The 23,009-nt window shown below is 39.8% G+C and overlaps 1 protein-coding gene across 1 annotated transcript in view; it reads left to right on the plus strand.

The window, feature by feature from the left end:
• Positions 1 to 23,009, plus strand: part of grm8a (glutamate receptor, metabotropic 8a) — a 330,011-nt gene that overhangs the window by 277,668 nt on the left and 29,334 nt on the right. The window contains exons 8-9 of the mRNA XM_022666576.2: positions 19,497 to 19,636; positions 22,035 to 22,970. Of these exons, the coding sequence (XP_022522297.2) occupies positions 19,497 to 19,636; positions 22,035 to 22,970 (1,076 nt within the window). The remainder of the gene's footprint in view (positions 1 to 19,496; positions 19,637 to 22,034; positions 22,971 to 23,009) is intronic.

Here is a 23,009-nt window from a genome sequence, read left to right on the forward strand (position 1 = left end):
TTTTATAATAATTAGGGTACAAATTTAAAAATAAGACTGCCTTTATAAAGGTCTTATGAATGGTTTATAAAGGATTTTTTTAATGGTTATTAATTGGGTTGCAAATACTTTAAAATCAATTCATAAGCAGTTTATACTGTCAAACCTCTTACATTTCCATCAATCAGCATTAAATGTCATATTAATTAATATATTTGCAATTATGTTTAACTATTTACTGTAAATTAAATGACTAAGATGAATTAAGTTAAGTAAAAAACATTTTAATAGTTGTGTTGTAATGTGTTGTAACTGCTTAACCAATAATAATGAATACTCTAATTTGTAAATCATTTATAAACCCTTTATAAGGGTAGTCTTATTTTAAAGTGGTAGCATAATTAGTCATCTGATCAACAGATACAGAGATTTTTGATTTCTGAACTTGGCTGAACCTGTGTTTTAACTTTGTGGCCTAAATGCAAATCGCTATGTGTGGTGGAAGAGTAACACTGCATCATCCACCCCCCACTGTGAAACATGGTGGTGGCAGCATCATGCTCCATTATTTCAGAGTTGACGGGAAGATGGATGGAGATAAATACATTTATAAACCCTTTATAAGGGTAGTCTTATTTTAAAGTGGTAGCATAACTAGTCATCTGATGTACAGATAAAGAGATTTCTGATTTCTGAACTTGGCTGAACCTCTTTTCGTCCTTAACAATGGCGAAGAAACAAAGCCGTGGATCTATAAACCAATCAATCTTAAAGAAGACGTCCAATCGCCCGCGTCGCTTTACATATCCACCTTGCTGCAGAATCGATTCTGTGCCTTTTATCCTGAAGGGAAGAGGAGAAAAAACCCACAATGCTCTTTTCCATTCCTCTGAATTCAGCCCGAGGCTGCAGGGGAAGAAAGTACCCGGCAAACAGAGCTTTTTAACGATCCGGTTCCTCCGTCAGAGCGCCGCCTTCTCCCACCGGGGTGGTGTAACCTTTCTCAGCAGCGTGAGCCCCGCCGGCCACGTGACCCTCAGGCCCGACGCGGCCCAATAACGTGGTACCGACACGACTCGGAAGCTCCAGCTGATAGAGGAGCTCCTCAGTGTCTCAACCTCACAGGAGACGGAGCTTCAGACAATACTGACTCCTCTACTGCAATGCAGATTCAGCCTGAGATAATGAGAAAACCACCGCCTGCAGAAAAAGAGCAGGAGAACTCAGACTAAAGAAAAAAGACAAAGATAAAGAGAAGGATGAGGAGGAGGATAAGAAAAACAAACAGAGTGAGAAGACAATACTGAGGGAGATTTGTTTTAAATTAAAAACCTCTGGAATATAATCAAGAGGAAGATGGATGATCACAAACCATCAAACCACCAAACTGAACTGCTTGAATTTTTGCACCAGGAGTAAAGCAGCATAAAGTTATCCAAAAGCAGTGTGTAAGACTGGTGGAGGAGAACATGATGCCAAGATGCATGAAAAAAACTGTGATTAAAAACCAGGATTATTCCACCATATATTGATTATCATACCTATGATTTTATGATTCCTTCTAAATCCTTGTTTTCTGTATTTTTGTTTCTCATTTGTTTTATTTATTATTTTAACATATTTAATGTTTTAAAGGTTGATTAAAGATAATGTCATTTATGGATCTAACATCTGGGTCTGAAATATAAATTCCATTGTATTACAAGCCCCAAATCCATTCAACCACTTGTCCTGGTTATTGTTAGGATGGAGGGGGGGGGGGGGGGATAAGGTTAGGGGAAGTGTTGGAGCTACATGATCCTTAAAAGTGAGATTTTTCAGATGAAAACTTCAAACAAAGGATTATGAGAATCACTGGTAAGATGGTGCAGCTCATTAAACAGCAAAACCAACAAATTTGAGTATTTCCTTGTTAAAAAGTTCGATAACCACAATATTACCATAGTTAAATGTATAGCTTCAATGTTTCACGACCATTTTCTTCATAACAAGAATAAAAACACTTGCTAGTAGTTTGCCTGAGTAACTAGCTAGCTATATACTTTTTCTGTTCCACCTTAACTAGTGCAACAGCTGGCAGAAGCTGCCGCATTTAAGGTGGAACAGAAAAATCTTATAAAATAAAAGCTAACAAAGGCTAATTTCAGCTCTTCGTCACAGAGGAATTAAATAATGGACAATAATAGTTCACTGCTGCAGCAGCTGCCCATTTTTCTAAAGACATGCGATAAAATTAACCCTAAAATTAACCCTAGGTAATCAGTAGCAACAGTTAGGTTGCTGAACTTTAGATAAAGCTCCACTGCTATAGTTATAGTATCAGGTTTTTAAAGATTTCCCAATTCTTTTATTAGACGGAGGATTTCTCAGGGATGTTATTATTATTATTATTATTATTATTATTATTATTATTATTATTATTATTATTATTATTATTATTATTATTATTATGTTATTAGAGGGAGAAATCCTCAGGGATGTTATTATTATTATTATTATTATTATTATTATTATTATTATTATTATTATTATTATTATTATTATTATTATTATTATTATGTTATTAGAGGGAGAAATCCTCAGGGATGTTATTGTTATGTTATTATTTTATTATTTATCAGGGATGTTTGCACTAAATTCTGATTTTTAATGCGAGTGGTCAGCTAGCTTGTGTGGAGTCGCTAATGCTAAATCAGATGGAAGGTTTGTGGGTGAAAGCAGAGAGAGCGTATTGATCTGAGGTGTGCTCTTCTGGTGGTGAAATACGGCTGCAGTCGGCGAGGTGCCCTCAGATCCTCAGATCCTCTGCTTTTCTCTGAGTTATCATTTCCAGGGTCTTTTATTCAGAGGATGTTTGATTCTCCGGCTGAATGAAGAATGAAACAGTTCATGCTGTGCAGAATTCTTTAACATGCGTGATGTTACACCAGTTAAAAAAGGACCTGTTTGATCTGCTTTTCTGGAATGTGAGTGAATTTCAATATCAGTAGTGTGTACTTTGTAACCCCGCCCCCTCAATAACTATACCCAGGCGTTCCTTGTTTCATCAGGGGATTATTCTGTTAATTGTCTTCTTTTTTGTAGTTTAGTATTTTCTTTGCCTTGCTTCTAGTGTTGGTACATGATTTTGGGAGATTGAATCAAATGAAACAACTGATTCAGAAAAAGATTCAGGGCACTATTTTAACAGCCTATAGCGTACCGGTCAATTATGCATCGTGTAGCTGAATTTAGGGCATTTAAGGCGTGTCTTCGGTATCGTCAGGGTGCAAAAAATATGCCAGATCCATTTCACAAATGCTAATGGTTTGCAATTATGAGTAATAAACAATAAAGAAAGGCAAACTTAATAATTACGGATTAATAAGAGGGTTCAACGCCAAATTATACATAAACACTGGGCCACTGTAATAAAATATTAGAAAAGTTTAATAAAAGTTAGCTTAACCACTATTTTCACATTCAAATGGGAGTATAATCAGCTTGTAACCTGCTGCTAACCCCAGCTAGCACTTCTAGAGCAGCATTAGCATTAACTACACTAGCTCTTTCATTGTTCATAGGGAAGTATATCGCACTGTAGTCTGCTGTTAACCCAAGCTAGCATTGCTGGAGCAGCATTAGCATTACCCGCCAACTGCGCTCATTATTTCCTCATTCAGACATGAGTATAATCAGCCTGTAGACTGCTTCTAACCCCAGCTAGCATTTCTGGAGCAGCATTAGCATTACCTGCTAACTGCGCTGGCTATTTCCCCATTCAGAGGTGAGTATATCATCCTGTAGCCTGCTTCTAACCCTATTTAACATTGTTGGAGCAGCATTAGCATTAACCACACTCTTTGTAGGCTGCTGCTCTTTGTAGACTGCTGCTAACCCTGGTATTAGCATTACTAGCAGTATTAGCATTAGCCACACTAGCTCTTTTGTTGTTCAGAAGGGAGTATATCAGACTGTAGCCTGCGGTTAACCCAAGCTAGCATGGTTGGAGCAGCATTAGCATTACCCGCCAACTGTGCTGGTTATTTCCCCATTCAGTGGTAAGTATATCAGCCTGTAGACTGCTCCTAACTCCGGCTAGCACTGCTGAAGCAGTTAGCCGCTGATGCTAATGCTCCAGCCTTAGTGCTGGAGAAATTTGAGAATCTAATCTTACTGTAAATAAACGGAAGTGCTTTACTCACCCAAATAAACAGGAGAGTTTTCAGGAGAGAAATCTGTGTAGATTAACATCCAGCACTCGATTAACTTTAAAAGAAGTTTTAATTATTTTTATTACAGTTTTTGTTTACTTAGCTTAACTTTACTTAAATTAACTTATTTAGATAGTTAGAAGCTGAATTAGAAGTTCCTCATAGTGTCTCTTAAAATGTGCCCTATAATCCAGTGTGCCTTATATATGAAAATATACCAGAAAATAGATGTTTATTGATAATTTGCCTTATAGTGTAAAAAATACGGTCCATTGATAGCTTTGGTTTGTGGAACTGCTTGGAATGGTTTCTCTCCAGCAGTCTGGAAACTCTGGAAACTCTGATTTTCTCTCTGGATCTCCCTAACTGTGTCACTGCTGGTGGAGGAAACGTCCTGGTGGCCTATTTCCATTCAATTTAAACCCTCAAGCTGTGGATCTCTGACATGCTCTGCTGTTGCCATGGTTGATACGGTTCTTGTTTATTCATTACTGCATGTTTCTGCATGAGTCTGAGCAGGAATACCACGCTGACGTGGAGTTTTGTCATTTTGTATTTGAATATAGTCTGGTCCACGCTTATTTTTACACATTCTCGTCACTGTTGCCCGCAGCGGTCGTCCGTGAGCGGCATACCGTCTCTTTAAGAGGCGCGAGAGCGGCGCTTGTGTTGCTGGTGTTATTACCTGTCTGAGGCTGCAGCTCCGCCGGTGCAATTAAAGCTCCTGTGAGTCAGTGTGGCACTCGGCGATGAGCCGGCTGCATGCATCAGCAAACTCATTAGCACTCACCACCGCACTGCCACTCCCCAATCCACACGCCAACACTGAGGCGTCACATTGAAGCGTCGCATTTATTTATTACAGGGAAATATAGGAAGTAGCTCATAGGATTGCTGGATCTGTATGGATTATAAGGCACACTATCCCTGAACATCTACAGCTCTACCAATTTGAAATCATCTGGAATATAATCAAGAGCAAGAAGTTTTGCACCAGGAGTAAAGCAGCATAAAGTTATCCAAAAGCAGTGTGTAAGACTGGTGGAGGAGAACATGATGCCAAGATGCATGAAAAAAACTGTGATTAAAAACAACCAGGATTATTCCACCAAATATTGATTATTTCTGAACTCTTAAAACTTTATGAATATGAACTTGTTTTCTTTGCATTATTTGAGGTCTGAAAGCTCTGCATCTTTTTTTATTATTTCAGACATCTCTTTATCTGAGTTCAGAAATAATCAATATTTGGTGGAATAACCCTGGATTGGTTTTTAATCACTATTTTTTTCATGCATCTTGGCATCATGTTCTCCTCCACCAGTCTTACATACTGCTTTTGGATAACTTTATGCTGCTTTACTCCTGGTGTAAAAATTCAAGCAGTTCAGTTTGGCTGCTACTGTCAGTAACTAGTGGGAGCGCCCCCTTATGGGGGTTTCTGATAACTGTGTTGTTGTACTTTCTTGTATTTAGTGGCATAGAATTTAATGGGGTGATTACGCAGTTTTTGTTGCATTTAATTCAGAGAGTGTGTGTGTGTGTGTGTGTGTGTGTGTGTGATATAGGCTGTGTATAATCTGCACATGAGATTGAGCTCTGGATATTTTGTGAGACGTGTAATAAAGCTTCCAGCTCTGAGTGTCACATCGCCTCGTGCAAAGTGCTAATAACAGCTCAGCCTCCATTACATCCAGTCCAGTAACCCTACACACACACACACACTCACACACTCACACACACACACACACACACACACACACACACACACACACACACTCACACACTCACACACACACACACACACACACACACACACACACACACACACACACTCACACACACTCACACACACTCACACACACACACACACTCACACACACACACACACACACACACACACACACACACACACACTACACACACTCACACACACACACACTCACATTATTATATTATTATACACATATTTAAAAAAACAGTGTCTAGAGCTGAACAAAAGGAGATGAATTATAAAATCTGTAAATTAATCTGAAGCATTGTATATAATTCTGTTAACTACAAATATACAACTAAAATATTTGTTGACACCCTATTTTTTTACTTATATTTATTTTGCTTTTGTCATCAGATAAAAAAATAAACATAAATGTCAGAGACTGAAAAACGGGGAAATTATTTCAAATATATATTTTATATTGACAAGTGACCAGTTTTGAGAGATGGACAAAAGGACAAAAAATATATACAATCTGTAAAATAATCTAAAGCAGTGTTACAGTTTTTATTGGTTGTTTTGACGCTGCCGTCGACTCAAATTCACATTTTTCGAAACAGTTAACACTGAGACCTAAACAGTGACACAGTGTTCAAAATTACACATTTTGTTTGCAAAAGGCCAAACCAGTGTCAAAACCTTTAAAATATGCAACAAAAGCAAATTTAGCCTTCAAACAACTCACATTTGACACAAGTGTATGAACACCTCCAATCAATCATTACACATTGGGCAACAAAATACAAAATACAGCACTCATGTGTGAATCAGTGACCATTGCTTGTCATTGTAGTCTATATGTGACTGTATGTAGTCAAATTTACCCTCTAGCAAAAAAAATGCATCCAGAATCAGATATGCTTTGATGCAAATTTTATTAATTAAATGCTTAATTTTTTTAGACTGTGGCTGACAAATGAAATATTCCAACTGAAAATACATGGAAATAAAAATAAAATCCATTACTGTGTAAGAAATTATGAAAAAACACAGAATTTTACAGTAAACAACGAAAAACTATAGTAGGTCTATACTATAAGAGTATAAGCGATAGCCACAAGTGATACTCTTCTGTCTCTTCTAGTCTCCTCTTTCTTGAAGCCTGGGCCACAAGGCCTCATCCACATCGCATTCAATATTCTCTCGTGCAATGCACCGAGGGAAAAATCGTCTAGCATGCCTGATCCATCCTTGACATGCCTCTGCTTCTATATCTTGGGCAGCAGCAGTCATTGCATTGAGCAAGGGCATCTGTTCATAGGGTCGGTGATTATATACCTTCCATCTCCATGCACTAAAGAATTCCTCTATGGGATTTAAAAACGGAGAGTATGGAGGAAGAACTTGTACCATCATCCGACAGTGCACTGCAAACCACTCATTCACAATACGAGAGTGGTGGAACGCCACATTGTCCCAGATAATCACGAACCGTGGCATGCCAGGCCTCAACAGGCCTCGCTCCTGAGGTGGGATCAGGATGTCATAAAGGGCATTCAGGAATGCTATGAGACGCTCAGTGTTGTATGGGCCAATGGTAGGAATATGGCACAGGACGCCATCATTGGAGATGGCAGCACACATAGTTATATTGGTACCCCTCTGCCCTGGAACAGTAATAGTGGCCCTATTCCCAATGAGGTTCCTACCTCGTCTCCTTACTTTACAAAGATTGAAGCCGGCTTCGTCGACATAAATGAAGATATGATGTGCCCCCTCAGCTTCAAGCTCCATTATTCCCTAAATAATACAAAGGCAAAATTACAATTATGTCAAAGTGACTCCAGTTCACTCTACAGTAACTGCATGATATAACAAGGATTACGAGGATAGTACTGTTGTGTTTCCTTACCTCCACATATTGGCATCTGGCCTCCTTCACAGCTTCAGAATTCCTCTGAAAAGGAACTCTATAGAGCTGTTTCATGGCCATATGATTCCTTCGGAGGACGCGGTCAATTGTGGCCTCACTCACAGTATGGATGTTCCTAAATACTCCCTGATCAGCAATCACTGCTGCCTTGATTTCACGCAGCCTAATGGCATTATTTGCCAGAACCATGTTGACAACGGCTGCCTCCTGTTCAGCATTAAAAATTCTCCCTCTACCACCACCGACTGGTAGTCTTTCGATTCTATAAAGAATACATGAAATGTGGACAAAATTACACGAAGTAATGTATATCACTGCAGATACTGTATTTCTGTATATACTGTATAGCAACATTACCTGTTCTCCTGTTGAAAAACTCTAACAATGGATGCAACAGTGTTTCTGTTGAGAACAGGTTGGACTCTCTGTCCAGCTTCTCTCAATGAAAGGCCATGGTTTACAACATGATCAATCACAGTTGCCCGAATTTCATCGGTAACTTGAGCCCTTCCAGCTATACCTCTGCCTCGCACACGGACTCCTCTTCCTCTGACCCCTCTACCTCTTACTCTCACTCTTCCTCTCATCTGCATTAGACCTCCTCGATCCATGCTTGCAAAGAACAACACAGGCCTGCAGACTGATTGCAAATTTAAATATTCTGTGAAGAAGTGTCAACCAGGTGCTTTCAGTGATGTAATAATGATCAGGGAGTGTCTAAGAGTTTGGAGCTTATGGTTTCTGTTCTGTAACCAAAGTTAAACTCCTGAAGTTTGGACTTCTTGAATGACATCTGCGTTAACTGTTTTGCAAAAGGGTGTGAAAACTGTGTTAATCCAATGAGAATGGGTTAACACATTTACAAGAGGTGTCTTCTGCTCTGCTGAGATGGTGATGATGAAGACTGAGAGGTTCCCAGTTTCTTCAAACAGGTCAAAGCAATCAATAAAAACTGTAATTTTGTTAACGAAAACTGCGACAAAAAAATATTCAACAAAAATATTGACAACCTATTTTTATGACAAAAACGAGACATGAAATTAAATATGTAAAATATATAAAAATGTACAGCTAAAAAATGAAAACGTTTTGTCAACATATAAAAAATATACATAAATGTCAGTTATTGATTAATTTAATTAAAATTAAATTAAAACGAAAACTATGACAAAATGTTTTTCTCTTTTCTCAATTAATAAAAATAAACAAAAATGTCAAAGAAAAATTGAGTAAATTATTGTAATATACTGTTTTTTATTTTTATTATTGAGAAGTGGTCAGTAAGATGGAGAACATGGAAACTCCACCCAGAATGGGACTTGAACCCAAGACCCCAGCGCTGAGAGGCTAACATGCTAACATGCTAACCACTAAGCTACAATTCTGCCTAAAGAATATCTAAATAATCAATTGGTAGGCATGTTTATGATTTTAGACACAGTCAGGACCCAGCTTGGCAGCTTGAAATGACTTTTATAGCCAACTAAAATTTTCTTGAAAATTTCTTAATTCACATTTATTTCAAATATCGTGATAAATCGAATTGTGAACAGAGTGTATCATTGCAGTTCTAATAACAAGAACGGAAGAACATTAAATGTTCTTAAAGAACAGGAACAGAGAATGAGTATATATATAAGTATAATCATATATAGCTTATTATAATAGCTTATTAACTCATGATTATAAGCTCTTGTCGTATTCAGATCATTATATCCTGTAACTGTGTTTCTCCAGAATCTCCTCTCACTTCTGTTCCTCTACAGAGTGAAAGGAGGATGAGAGAGAGTGATAGTGTTAAATAGAGGAGAGGGAAAAGTGTGCAGATGGAGATCGAGGGTCCATTATTGTAAATGTGCTCCTCATCAGCTGTGAGGAGAAGCTCAGCTGCGGTAATGAAGGCGGCGATGCGGTAAAGAGGCGCTGGATTCTGAAACCAGGAGGAAGAGAAATACGGCTAACGAGCAGCTGGAGACTCAGCTGTAAACAAGGGTCAAGATCACATATAAAAATCCGCTCGTCTTCCTTCAGGATATGAAAATTTGGACCTTTCGAGTGGAAAAACTTTCAGTAAAGCTCTAGATGATCTGTGGCTAAGAGCAAGCGTTTAGCTTTTAGCTAAAGCTAACATCTCCTGCTGTTTCCTCTTTCCAAGCTCAGTTTCCTCTGCTGAGAAGAGTTTGTTGAACACGTCCAGGTAGCTGCACCGTTACAATAGCAATCCACCAAAGTCAGAGCTCACCTGATCTACTCTTAAAGAGAATGATGAGCAAGAGACACTCTGATTGGTTTATTTCATGTTATGCTAAAATTTAACCACACCTATGATTAATTAAACTAATTAGTACATGCCTTTTGTGTTGCGTTTTGAGATGCGCAAGGTGTACTTTTCCTGATGTTACGATAGCAAATACACACTGACAAGCTATCTAAATCAAGATGCATGGTGCACACTTGATGGCTCACCTATAGATATAATCCTAGAATTTTTTTTTTTTAAAGTGCAGAGTGGTCCAGCGGTCTAAAGCGCTGCCACTATGATTGGGAGAATATCGCTGGTTCGAATCCAGGTCTTGCAGCTTGCCATCAGCTGCCAAAGCCCAGAGAGAGCACAGTTGGTCTTGCTCTCTCTGGGTGGGTACAGTACAGTAGATGGCGCTCTCTCTTTTTTTCCCTCATCACTCCTAGGGTGATGTGGATCAGCACAAAGCTGCGTCTGTGAGCTGATGTATCAGAACCACCAGAGTCGCTGCACTTTCCTCCGAAAGCGCTGTGATGCTACTTTTCAATGCCACAGCATCAGCAGCACTTCGAAAAGAGGCGGAGTCTGACTTCACATGTATCGGAGGAGGCGTGTGCTAGTCTTCTTCAACCCTCCTGGTGTATACAGCTGAATGGGTGGAGAAAATGGGAAAAATTGGAAATTATAATATATAGCTGAGTAACATCACAGTGCTAACGCTCGGAGGAAAGCACAGCGACTCGGTTCTGATACATCAGCTCACAGACGCAGCCTTGTGCTGATCCACATCACCCTAGGAGTGATGAGGGGAAAGAGAGAGCACCATCTACTGTACTGTACCCACCCAGAGAGAACAAGAACAACTGTGCTCTCTCGGGGCTCCGGCAGCTGATGGCAAGCTGCAAGACCGGGATTCAAACCAGCGATCTCCCGATCATAGTAGCAGAGCTTTAGACTGCTGGACCACTCGGAGCCCCTACGTCTCCTCCCTTTTAAAAAAGTAATTCAGCTGAATTCATGAAGCTGTGTAAAAGCTCCTGGTTAATCAGGCTGTAATGGTTCCGCTGTGTGTATCTGTGTTTTTCCTGTATCGTTTCTGTAGCAGCGAGATTTATAAATTCATTTTGCTGTATGAGCTACAGGATTATTACTTGGAGCCGATCAGGAGAATTTCAGTGTGAATCTTCAAGGTCGTCTCCAGGGTTTAGCGAGGTTTCTGTACAAACAGGGAAGAAGTTCTTCTCAGCATCATCTTCCTCCCATGCATTAGTTTGCACTTGTTAGTGCTGCTGATGCACGAATCCACTCACTATGTGTTGATTTGGCACCTTTTCAAAGCACCATATTTAATTTATTTGGGTGAGCTGTTGTCGCTGCTTTCGTCTTTCCAAAATACCGAGCGTCAGACTCGAGACTTTTGTAGTTTTGTCGCAATTTGGAGGCGTTGCGACGTTGTGAAGTGGTGTTTGGAGACTCAGGGGAAGCAGGCTGTTGGAAGGAGCTGGAGTATTTTATTTCTTTTGGCGTGGTTCTCTGTTTTTGAGTGGGGATATCAGTTTTCGGAGTATCTGTTCTCCAGCTCTACCCGTGAACGCCACACTCCTCTCCCGGAGCTCCCGGTGGCACTGCCCCAGCTCACCCAGATTCAGAATACTGCTTATAAAAGATAAGGTTTCCATTTGGAAATTGTGCCGTTCCCATTATGGGCTTTGATACAGATCTAGTGCATGCAGAAGCTTTATATCAGGGCTTGTGTAAACTGATAATTCACTATACTAAACTATAGCCTCTTTTTATTTGATACTCCCATCCCGCCCACCTGAGTGGATTATCTGGGCAGCGTTTAGTTTTCTTCAGAGCCAAGGTCATCTCTACTGAGACTCACGGTGTGGCGTTTCCATTTTCGTGGCCTGTATCGTCTGGCATTTTCAAAAGCCTGTTTAATGGTCTGTGGGTTTTCTTATCTGCCCAGAATCTAAATGATTTTATGTCGACAGCTTCTAGACCTATTTTCTTTGAGATCTTTCCAAAAGTCTGCACTTGTGCCCCTTAAAATGCTGAGTTTCTTTGATTTTACCAAATTAAAAACCTCTGGAATATAATCAAGAGGAAGATGGATGATCACAAACCATCAAACCACCAAACTGAACTGCTTGAATTTTTGCACCAGGAGTAAAGCAGTATAAAGTTATCCAAAAGCAGTGTGTAAGACTGGTGGAGGAGAACATGATGGAGAGATGCATAAAAAAACTGTGATTAAAAACCAACAGGATTATTCCAGCAAATATTGATTATTTCTGAACTCTTAAAACTTTATGAATATGAACTTGTTTTATTTGCATTATTTGAGGTCTGAAAGTTCTGCTTCTTTTTTGTTATTTCAGTCATTTCTCATTTTCTGTAAATAAATGCTCTAAATCAGAATATTTTTATTTGGAATTTCTGAGAAATGTTGTCTGTAGTTTATAGAATAAAACAACAATGTTCAACAATGTTTATTCTCATAATAAATTATAAAGCTTTTAAACTCAGTGCTTTAACTGTACTTACAGCATCATTTCCCCAAGCAATCAGCTCACAGTAGCAGTAACACAGCGTCTTTACTGCATGAAACCTGTTTTCTGTAGCAAAATGGGAGTATACAGGTATGCTGTGTTTGCTTTTGAAGTAAAATACATTATTCTACTTTCAAAAAGTAAAAAAAAACATTAGTTAATTACTAGTTTTTAACTTTAAGCTCTATTCACCCCCATTCATAGAGGACTCAGTTTCAGTAGCATTGTACACGTCCAGGTAGCTGCACCGTTAAAATAGCAATCCACCAAAGTCAGAGCTCACCTGATCTACTCTTAAAGAGAGTGATGAGCAAAAGAGACACTCTGATTGGTTTATTTTTTATTTCATGTTACGCCCAAATTTAACCACACCCATGATTAATTAAGAGAATTAGTACATGATTTTTGCTTTGCATTTCGAGTCACGCAAGGTGTACTTTTCTCGTCATTATGAAAGCAAAGACACACTGACACAAAATGCCCTAAATCAAGCTGCACGGTGCACAGTGATTGATGTATTTTTCACTATAGATCACTAAAATATGACCCTATGTTGCGTTTTATCTGAGTAAATTATCTGGGTAATGTTTAGTTTTCTCCTGAGGAAAGGTCATGTCTGCTGAGGCTCACGGTTTGGCGTTTTGGCGTTTTGAAGAGTATGTTTAATGGTGTGTGAATGAGTTGCTGAGTTCAGTTTTGCTGCATCTGCAAATTCCTTGGGTTTTCTTATCCGCCCAGAATCTAAATGATTTTATGTCGACGGCTTCTGGACGTTTTTTCTTTGAGATCTTTTCTGAAGTCTGTGTTTGTGTCCTTTGCCAGCAACTTTTGGCGGTGCATTAATGCCAGTTTGACAGTGAGGCAGGTTTCATGATGCCCTGCCGAGATTCATTTTGGTGTAGATCAGATATGGCAACCCAATTTGAAAGTCATGTTTCCAAGTGGTGTGAAAAGGGATGTGGCATGCTGGGGGAAAAATAAGAGTCTGCTCTCGCCTAATCAAAAATCAAGAAACGCAATCTGCCTGCTCTTAGTTTGCCAAAGGCATCTCTGCTCTGTACGTCCTGGTGCATATTTTAGTCACCAGCGTGTGTCCTTTATAGGACAGGGTGAAATATATTCACAATATAATCATAATTAACTGGATTCTTTGGTGTGTAAAACCAAATGATTATTACATCTTAGGCCTACTTTCTTCTATTGCTCGCTTTAACTTATGGATCTCTTTTATTCTGCTACAGCAACTTTCTAATTTTTTTTTTTTTATTGTTTTTATCCAGTCAGTTCATATTAAAGCTCTCATTCCATCATTTTTCTTTTATTTTAAAATGTCTAGTTGTGTCTAGTTTTGTGAAAAAACAGTCTTTGCAGTGTCATATGTTTATAACACTTTATAACATGTGTAATAATGCCCTGCTAAGTGAAGTTCAGCCACTGACCTAGTCTTAGAGTCTCTGTAAAACATCAAATTCACCGGAGATCCTATTTAAACCTATAGTTACTCACAGAGGTGTGTAGCCCAGGTGCAGAAAGTAAAAATCCACCCCAGGGTTTTTCTTGGCTGAGCCACAGCAGAGCCACCCAGGCAGTCGGAACAAAACTATTCAAAATGGATTTTTACTTTTAACTAGTGTAAACAGAACTGTTCTAAATTGTTTTTAAACACCTACCTATCTCTATTGTACTTGGCTGGTGGTGTTTTTCCTCCATAGACTAATTCTAACCATTTGTTTCTTAGCTCTGAATTACTGGTTAAAGTATATAAACACTGATGTGTTATTCGCACAAATAACACAGGAATGAACTGCATGCTGTTCCTAGCACTGTTAGTTATCTCCTATCTGTCAAGACGGCGTCACTGTCCGGCTTTAACTTCACCGGTCCCAAGCCGAGGTGGGCGGGGCCATGAATACTAATTCACGGGTTGATGTAGACACAGTGCTTTTCCTGGTCGACTCGTTTTTCTGAATAATTTCTTTTACTAGCTGCTGCAGAGAATGCGGAAGAGGTTGAGGAAGAGTTTCATGTGCAGCGTGCATGTGATATACAGTGTCTCACAGAGTCTCACCATGTCTCACAATATCTCAAAGTGTCACCTAGTCTCATATGGTGCTTTTCCGTCAAAAGAACTGTTCTGTTCGGGTTTATAAGAACTGTGGTGCTTTTCAGCAAACCAGTTTGTATTTCCACCAGTTTTAGTCGAACCTCCAAAACGTCACATCTTAGGTTCACGAACCAGAACGGTGTCAATTCCACATCGGTGGAAAAGTGCTAACATTGACTTGCAATGTCTTAAAGTGTCTTACAATGTCTCACAATGTCTCACAATGCCTCACAGTGTCTCACAATGCCTTACAATGCCTCTCAGTGTCTCACAATGCCTTACAATGCCTCACAGTGTCTCACAATGCCTTACAATGCCTCTCAGTGTCTCACAATGCCTTACAATGCCTCACAGTGTCTCACAATGCCTTACAATGCCTCACAGTGTCTCACAATGCCTTACAATGCCTCTCAGTGTCTCACAATGCCTTACAATGCCTCACAGTGTCTCACAATGCCTTACAATGCCTCTCAGTGTCTCACAATGTCTTACAATGCCTCACAATGCCTTACAATTCCTTACAGTGTCTCACAATGCCTTACAGTGCCTCATAGTGTCTCACAATGCTTTACAATGCCTCAAAGTGTCTCACAATGCCTTATCATGCCTCACAGTGTCTCGCAATGTCTTACAGGGTCTCACAATGCCTTACAATGTCTCCCAGTTTCTCACAATGTCTCACAATGTCTCACAGTGACTCGCATAACAATTTTCCACCATAAGAATGCGAACCAGCGTTCCTGATTCCAGAACCAATTTTGTTGATGTAAATGCAGCAAACGGTTTAAAATTAGGTTTGTGAATCAGAATGGGGCCGGTTCCACACTGGTGCCTTACCTAACAAGTTTTATCTCTGTGTTTACCCTGAATAAACTGTGCAGGAATTACTTAATAATTCTCCGTTCCATTTAGAATGTAAAATAATTACAGTCTGTATTTTAATGGCTGTACACTCCGGCTGGTTCTCCCAGCAGTAATCACCCTTCAGAAAGCCCTGTGTGTTTATAAGGGGCATTGATTGCATGTGGCAGGGTGAGATAGATAGTGCAGAGGAGTGACAGTAACTCATATCTCCCTTCGGGGAGCGAGTGGCGGGTGGATAACACCCCCTCTCCCCTCGCGGTAGTGCAGCAATTCTCCCACGTAAAAGAAGCAGCAGCAGCTGTGCATTATTTATCTCTGCAGCACCTGGATCCTCACGCTCTCGCCCTCCCGCCGAGCAGGTACAGCAGGAAACAGCTGAGCGCTGTCGGAGCTCTCGCCGCTGCTCTCGCCCAGCGCCGCTCTCGCCCAGCGCCGCTCTCGCCCAGCGCCTCTCTCCAATTTTACCCTTTCATACCTTTTCCTACACAAATGCACATTGTGAATGCAGTCTAATTAAAATGATCTGCAACACGGAAAGAAAAACAACTGAAACTGCTGTGTGGAAATGACTCACTTTCATAAAACAGAAAGCAGGAGACTGTTTCTGATCACTGCTGCTGGTGGACATCCTTTTATATATATATATATATATATATATATAAACTCAGTTTACCACAAGAGATCTTTAGGTTTGTTGCTGATATAGAGTAAATCATGGTAACTTTTTCATGTTTACAGATTGTATCATGCTCTGAAACCAACAAAATTCAACAGGCAATAGCTTCATCCAGTATCACTACCACTGCGTTAGCATCACTATAGGAATATTATCTTAATCCAGAATCATTACCACTGTGTTAGCATCACTTCCACAGCGTTAGCATAACTATCACATCGTTAGCATCACTACCACAGTGTTAGCATCACTATAGAAGTATTAGCTTCATTCAGAATCATTAACACAGCCATACCATTACTACCCCAGTTTTAGCATCACTACCACAGCGTTAGCATTAATATCACAGTGTTAGCATTACTATCACAGTGTTAGCATCACTATCACAGTGTTAGCATTACTATCACAGTGTTAGCATTAATATCACAGTGTTAGCATTACTATCACAGTGTTAGCATTACTATCAAAGCCTTGGCAACACTACCACAGTGTTAGAATCCCTATAGAAGTATTATCTTAATCCAGCATCATTACCACAGTGTTAGCATCAATACCACAGCATTAGCATCACTACCACAGCATTAGCATCACTACCACAGCGTTAGCATTAATATCACACTGTTAGCATTACTATCACAGTGTTAGCATTACTATCACAGTGTTAGCATTACTATCACAGTGTTAGCATTAATATCACAGTGTTAGCATTACTATCACAGTGTTAGCATTACTATCACAGTGTTAGCATTACTATCACAGTGTTAGCATTACTATCACAGTGTTAGCAACACTACCACAGTGTTAGAATCCCTATAGAAGTATTATCTTAATCCAGCTTCATTACCACAGTGTTAGCATCAATACCACAGCATTAGCATCACTGCCACAGCATTAGCATCACTACCACAGCGTTAGCATCACAATTACAGCGTTAACATTAATATCACAGTGTTAGCATTACTATCACAGTGTTAGCATCACTATCACAGTGTTAGCATTACTATCACAGTGTTAGCATTAATATCACAGTGTTAGCATTAATATCACAGTGTTAGCATTAATATCACAGTGTTAGCATTACTATCACAGTGTTAGCATTAATATCACAGTGTTAGCATCACTATCACAGTGTTAGCATTAATATCACAGTGTTAGCATTACTATCACAGTGTTAGCATTAATATCACAGTGTTAGCATCACAATTACAGCGTTAACATTAATATCACAGTGTTAGCATTACTATCACAGTGTTAGCATCACTATCACAGTGTTAGCATTACTATCACAGTGTTAGCATCACTATCACAGTGTTAGCATTAATATCACAGTGTTAGCATTACTATCACAGTGTTAGCATTAATATCACAGTGTTAGCATTACTATCACAGTGTTAGCATTAATATCACAGTGTTAGCATCACTATCACAGTGTTAGCATTAATATCACAGTGTTAGCATTACTATCACAGTGTTAGCATTACTATCAAAGCCTTGGCAACACTACCACAGTGTTAGAATCCCTATAGAAGTATTATCTTAATCCAGCATCATTACCACAGTGTTAGCATCAATACCACAGCGTTAGCATCACTATCACAGCGTTAGCATTAATATCACAGTGTTATCATTACTATCACAGTGTTAGCATTAATATCACAGTGTTAGCATTACTACCACAGCGTTAGCATCACAATTACAGCGTTAACATTAATATCACAGTGTTAGCATTACTATCACAGTGTTAGCATCACTATCACAGTGTTAGCATTACTATCACAGTGTTAGCATCACTATCACAGTGTTAGCATTAATATCACAGTGTTAGCATTACTATCACAGTGTTAGCATTAATATCACAGTGTTAGCATCACTATCACAGTGTTAGCATTAATATCACAGTGTTAGCATTACTATCACAGTGTTAGCATTACTATCAAAGCCTTGGCAACACTACCACAGTGTTAGAATCCCTATAGAAGTATTATCTTAATCCAGCATCATTACCACAGTGTTAGCATCAATACCACAGCGTTAGCATCACTATCACAGCGTTAGCATTAATATCACAGTGTTATCATTACTATCACAGTGTTAGCATTAATATCACAGTGTTAGCATTACTATCACAGTGTTAGCATCACTACCACAGCGTTAGCATTAATATCACAGTGTTAGCATTAATATCACAGTGTTAGCATTACTATCACAGTGTTAGCATCACTATCACAGTGTTAGCATTAATATCACAGTGTTAGCATTAATATCACAGTGTTAGCATTACTATCACAGTGTTAGCATCACTATCACAGTGTTAGCATTAATATCAAAGCCTTGGCAACACTACCACAGTGTTAGCATCCCTATAGAAGTATTATCTTAATCCAGCATCATTACCACAGTGTTAGCATCAATACCACAGCGTTAGCATCACTATCATAGCGTTAGCATTAATATCACAGTGTTATCATTACTATCACAGTGTTAGCATTAATATCACAGTGTTAGCATTACTATCACAGTGTTAGCATCACTACCACAGCGTTAGCATTAATATCACAGTGTTAGAATTAATATCACAGTGTTAGCATTACTATCACAGTGTTAGCATCACTATCACAGTGTTAGCATTAATATCACAGTGTTAGCATTAATATCAAAGCCTTGGCAACACTACCACAGTGTTAGCATCCCTATAGAAGTATTAGCTTCATTCAGAATCACTACCACAGTATTAGCATCACTATCAGTGTTAGCATCACTATAGAAGTATTATTTTAATCCAGTATCACTACCACAGTGTTAGCATCATTACCACATTGTTAGCAGTGGTGTTCGTAGCATTGTTAGCATAGCTCTTGAAGTATTAGCATCACAGACAGGCCGGCTGCTGACCTTTACCAGAATAAAAAGCAGGATACTGTTTCTGATCTCTGGTGATGGTGAGCATCCTTATAAACGCACTGTACCAGAAGCGGTCTTTGGGTTCATTGCTGATATCCGTAATTCACATGGTACCATCAGGTGGCAGATGGTGAAGGACCTCAATCTCAACAATAGACTTTTCATTGTTTTCTGAAGGCTAACTCATACAGACACATACTCTTCTACTTAAGTAAGGAAATATTTGTATTTGTCCTTCCTTACTTCACACCTCTGCCTGATAAATGGTTAAGAGTTACTAAATGGACCACAAAGAATTTAATCTGACCGTCTCATTATATTCTGTCCTGCAGGAAGTGCTGGAACTCCAGTTTCCTTCAATCAGAATGGAGATGCTCCAGGACGATACGATATTTTCCAGTATCAGATAACCAACAGATCCACAGCGGAATATAAAGTGATCGGATCCTGGACAAACAAACTACACCTAAACGTGAGTGAAGAGACCTTTATCACCTACATCAATTAAATTATAAATAATTTTACCAGCGTACATGTTTGTGTGTGTAGATGATATACAGCTCTGGAAAAAAAATAATAGATCACTCAAAAATGATGAGTTTCTTTGATTTAACCAAATTGAAAACCTCTGGAATATAATCAAGAGGAAGATGGATGATCACAAACCATCAAACCACCAAACTGAACTGCTTGAATTTTTACACCAGGAGTAAAGCAGCATAAAGTTATCCAAAAGCAGTGTGTAAGACTGGTGGAGGAGAGCATGATGACAAGATACATGAAAAAGAACTGTGATTAAAAAACAGGATTATTCCACCAAATATTGATTATTTCTGAACTCTTAAAACTTTATGAATATGAACTTGTTTTCTTTGCATTATTTGAGGTCTTATTTTAGCCATTTCTTATTTTCATTAAAAAAAAGTGCAGTAATGTTAGTTAAGGCGATAAGTTTGCTTTAGTTTAGGATGCAATTCATTATTTTTTGTTTCTTAATCCAACATCTTATATTGTTCACCTTTTGACTGACTTTAGCAGATCAAAAGAACTCAATCAATTGATGTATATCAACTAGAAAAAATATGAATTAATTGAATAAATGAAATGAATTAATTGTGTCCTAGCAATGCATGCATTTTAACTAGTGTCAAAGGGATTAGTGTGTCCCTCACATCAGGTAAAAAGGTAAAAATGCCTCAAAAATCTGATTTTCTCACCAAATCCAAGCTATCAAGGAGTTCCAGCGGCTAATAGCTGGAATTAATACTGAAAATCAGTTTAGTATTACTGTAAAATGAATGACACACACACTTCTTTGGTATGTGTCCCTAAAAAATGTTTTTATAAGCTTTTAGAAAACAGATTTTCCCTTTTTCTATTTTCCTTTAAGCCCATTTAGAAACAAAATGCTGCTTTGAATCATTGAGCTGAGAGAAGTATTGATTTGTGAAAACATTTCCTGACGACTGATCTTTATTCTTTAGTTGGAAAACAAGTAAATAACAGTACAACAGTGTTTTCTGTCACCTTTATTATTTAGAGGTGTTTTATGAGCTGGTTGTTGTTCAGATTTTGATGTTTTTGAGATGTTGAGGTTTGAATGGTATACAGTATATTTCCCTACATCTTCTTGCTCTGCTTGAGTCACATTAAACTGAGGTTCACGAGAAAGTGTTTTTCCTCCGCTAATAAAAACACATCTATTCTCAGCCAGTGTAGTATTAATAATTCATAACTATTTCAGCTGAATTTGATCGTCCTTAATGAGAGCTTTCGCTTCTAAATTGTGTGGTGCAAACTAATTTTCCAGAATGAAGCTAAACTTGTACTTAAAATGTACGAGGGCCAAATGTGATTGTTATCCATGTTTTAGGAAGCATTACTCAACGTTCTCCAGGGAACTGTTCCACTGTTTCTGCAGTGAACCAAGAAGAAACGTTTTAACAGGCAGAACATTTATAAAACCTCAACAGAAATAGTTCAAGTGACATTAAAACCCAATTCTATCGTCTTTTGTACTCTGTGTTATTCTATAAACTACGGACATTTCCTCTAAAAAAATCTTAGTTTGAAGGACCATTAAGCGCCAACACTTTCCCCCAAGAATCGAGACATACCATTGGGGTAGGGCAAAGTGGGAGGGTCAAGAGCTGAAATTGGATTGGGCTGTCCAATCAAATTGCAGAATTTAAGGTGGAACAGGAAAGTTAGCTAGTTGGCCAGCTACTGAGATGAGTATTAGCGATTGTTTTAGGCTTGTTATAAAGAAAATGACAATTAAACATTGCAACTACACATTAAACTAAAATGGTAATATAGCGTTTATCGTAGTTTCTTTGGACGCATGTGCTGCACCATCTTGCCAGTGATTTTTGTGTTCCTCTAAAAAAAATCTCAGACTAAAGGACCACATCAATTTATCCCCCTTTCAGATTAACAAGACTCAGGACACACCATTGGGTTAGGGTGAAGTGGGAGGGTCAATAGGTAAAATTGGATTGGACTGTCCAATCAAATAATAATAATAATAAAATCATAAAACCCTTAAAGAACCCAATACTGTAGTTATAGCAGTGGAGCTCTAAAGTTCAGTAACCTAACTGCTGCTGCTGATTAGTGTTAATTAGTGTTTATCATAATTTTTAACAAGGTTACTTTGGTTGCTTGTGCTGCACCATCTTGCCAGTGATTTTTGTGGAGTGTTTCTCTAAAAAAATCTCAATTTAAAGGACCATGAAGCGCCAACACTTCCCACCATCGAGACACACCATTGGGTTAGAGTGAAGTGGGAGGGTCTAGAGGTAAAATTGAGTTTGGGCTGTCCAATCAAATCTGCTTATCACTTACAAATTTTTTTTGCCCGTCCACAGGTAGACGTGATGCGCTGGCGAACGGGCGACCCCACCCTGCCAGTGTCAGTGTGCAGTGTGCCGTGCCAGACGGGCGAGAGGAAGAAGATCGTGAAGGGCGTGCCGTGCTGCTGGCACTGCGAGCGCTGCGAGGGCTACCACTACCAGGCCAGCGAGTTCAGCTGCGAGCTGTGCCCGTACGAACAGCGCCCGGACCGCAACCGCACCGGCTGCCAGCCCATCCCCATCATCAAGCTGGAGTGGCACTCGCCCTGGGCGGCCGTGCCCGTCTTCATCTCCGTGCTGGGCATCCTGGCCACCAGCTTCGTGGTGGTGACCTTCGTGCGCTACAACGACACGCCCATCGTGCGAGCGTCCGGCCGGGAGATGAGCTACGTGCTGCTGACGGGCATCTTCCTGTGCTACGCCATCACCTTCCTGATGATCGCCACGCCCAGCCTGGGCGTCTGCTCCTTCCGCCGCGTCTTCCTGGGCCTCGGCATGTGCTTCAGCTACGCGGCGCTGCTCACCAAGACCAACCGCATCCACCGCATCTTCGAGCAGGGGAAGAAGTCGGTGGCGGCGCCGCGCTTCATCAGCCCCGCCTCTCAGCTCGCCATCACCTTCAGCCTGATCTCCGTGCAGCTGCTGGGCGTGTTCGTGTGGTTCGCCGTGGACCCGCCGCACACGGTGGTGGACTACGGCGAGCAGCGCACCTCCGACCCGGACAGGGCCCGCGGCGTGCTGAAGTGCGACATCTCGGACCTCTCGCTCATCTGCTCGCTGGGCTACAGCATCCTGCTGATGGTCACGTGCACTGTTTACGCCATCAAGACGCGAGGCGTGCCAGAGACCTTCAACGAGGCCAAGCCAATCGGATTTACTATGTACACTACCTGCATCATTTGGTTAGCTTTTATACCCATCTTTTTCGGCACGGCACAATCGGCCGAGAGGGTGAGTACCTGCTTTTTTCTGCTTCTCTTATCTCACAGT

This window comes from Astyanax mexicanus, chromosome 2 (genome assembly GCF_023375975.1).
Source record: "Astyanax mexicanus isolate ESR-SI-001 chromosome 2, AstMex3_surface, whole genome shotgun sequence".
In the NCBI taxonomy this organism is placed as follows: Eukaryota; Metazoa; Chordata; class Actinopteri; order Characiformes; family Acestrorhamphidae; genus Astyanax; species Astyanax mexicanus.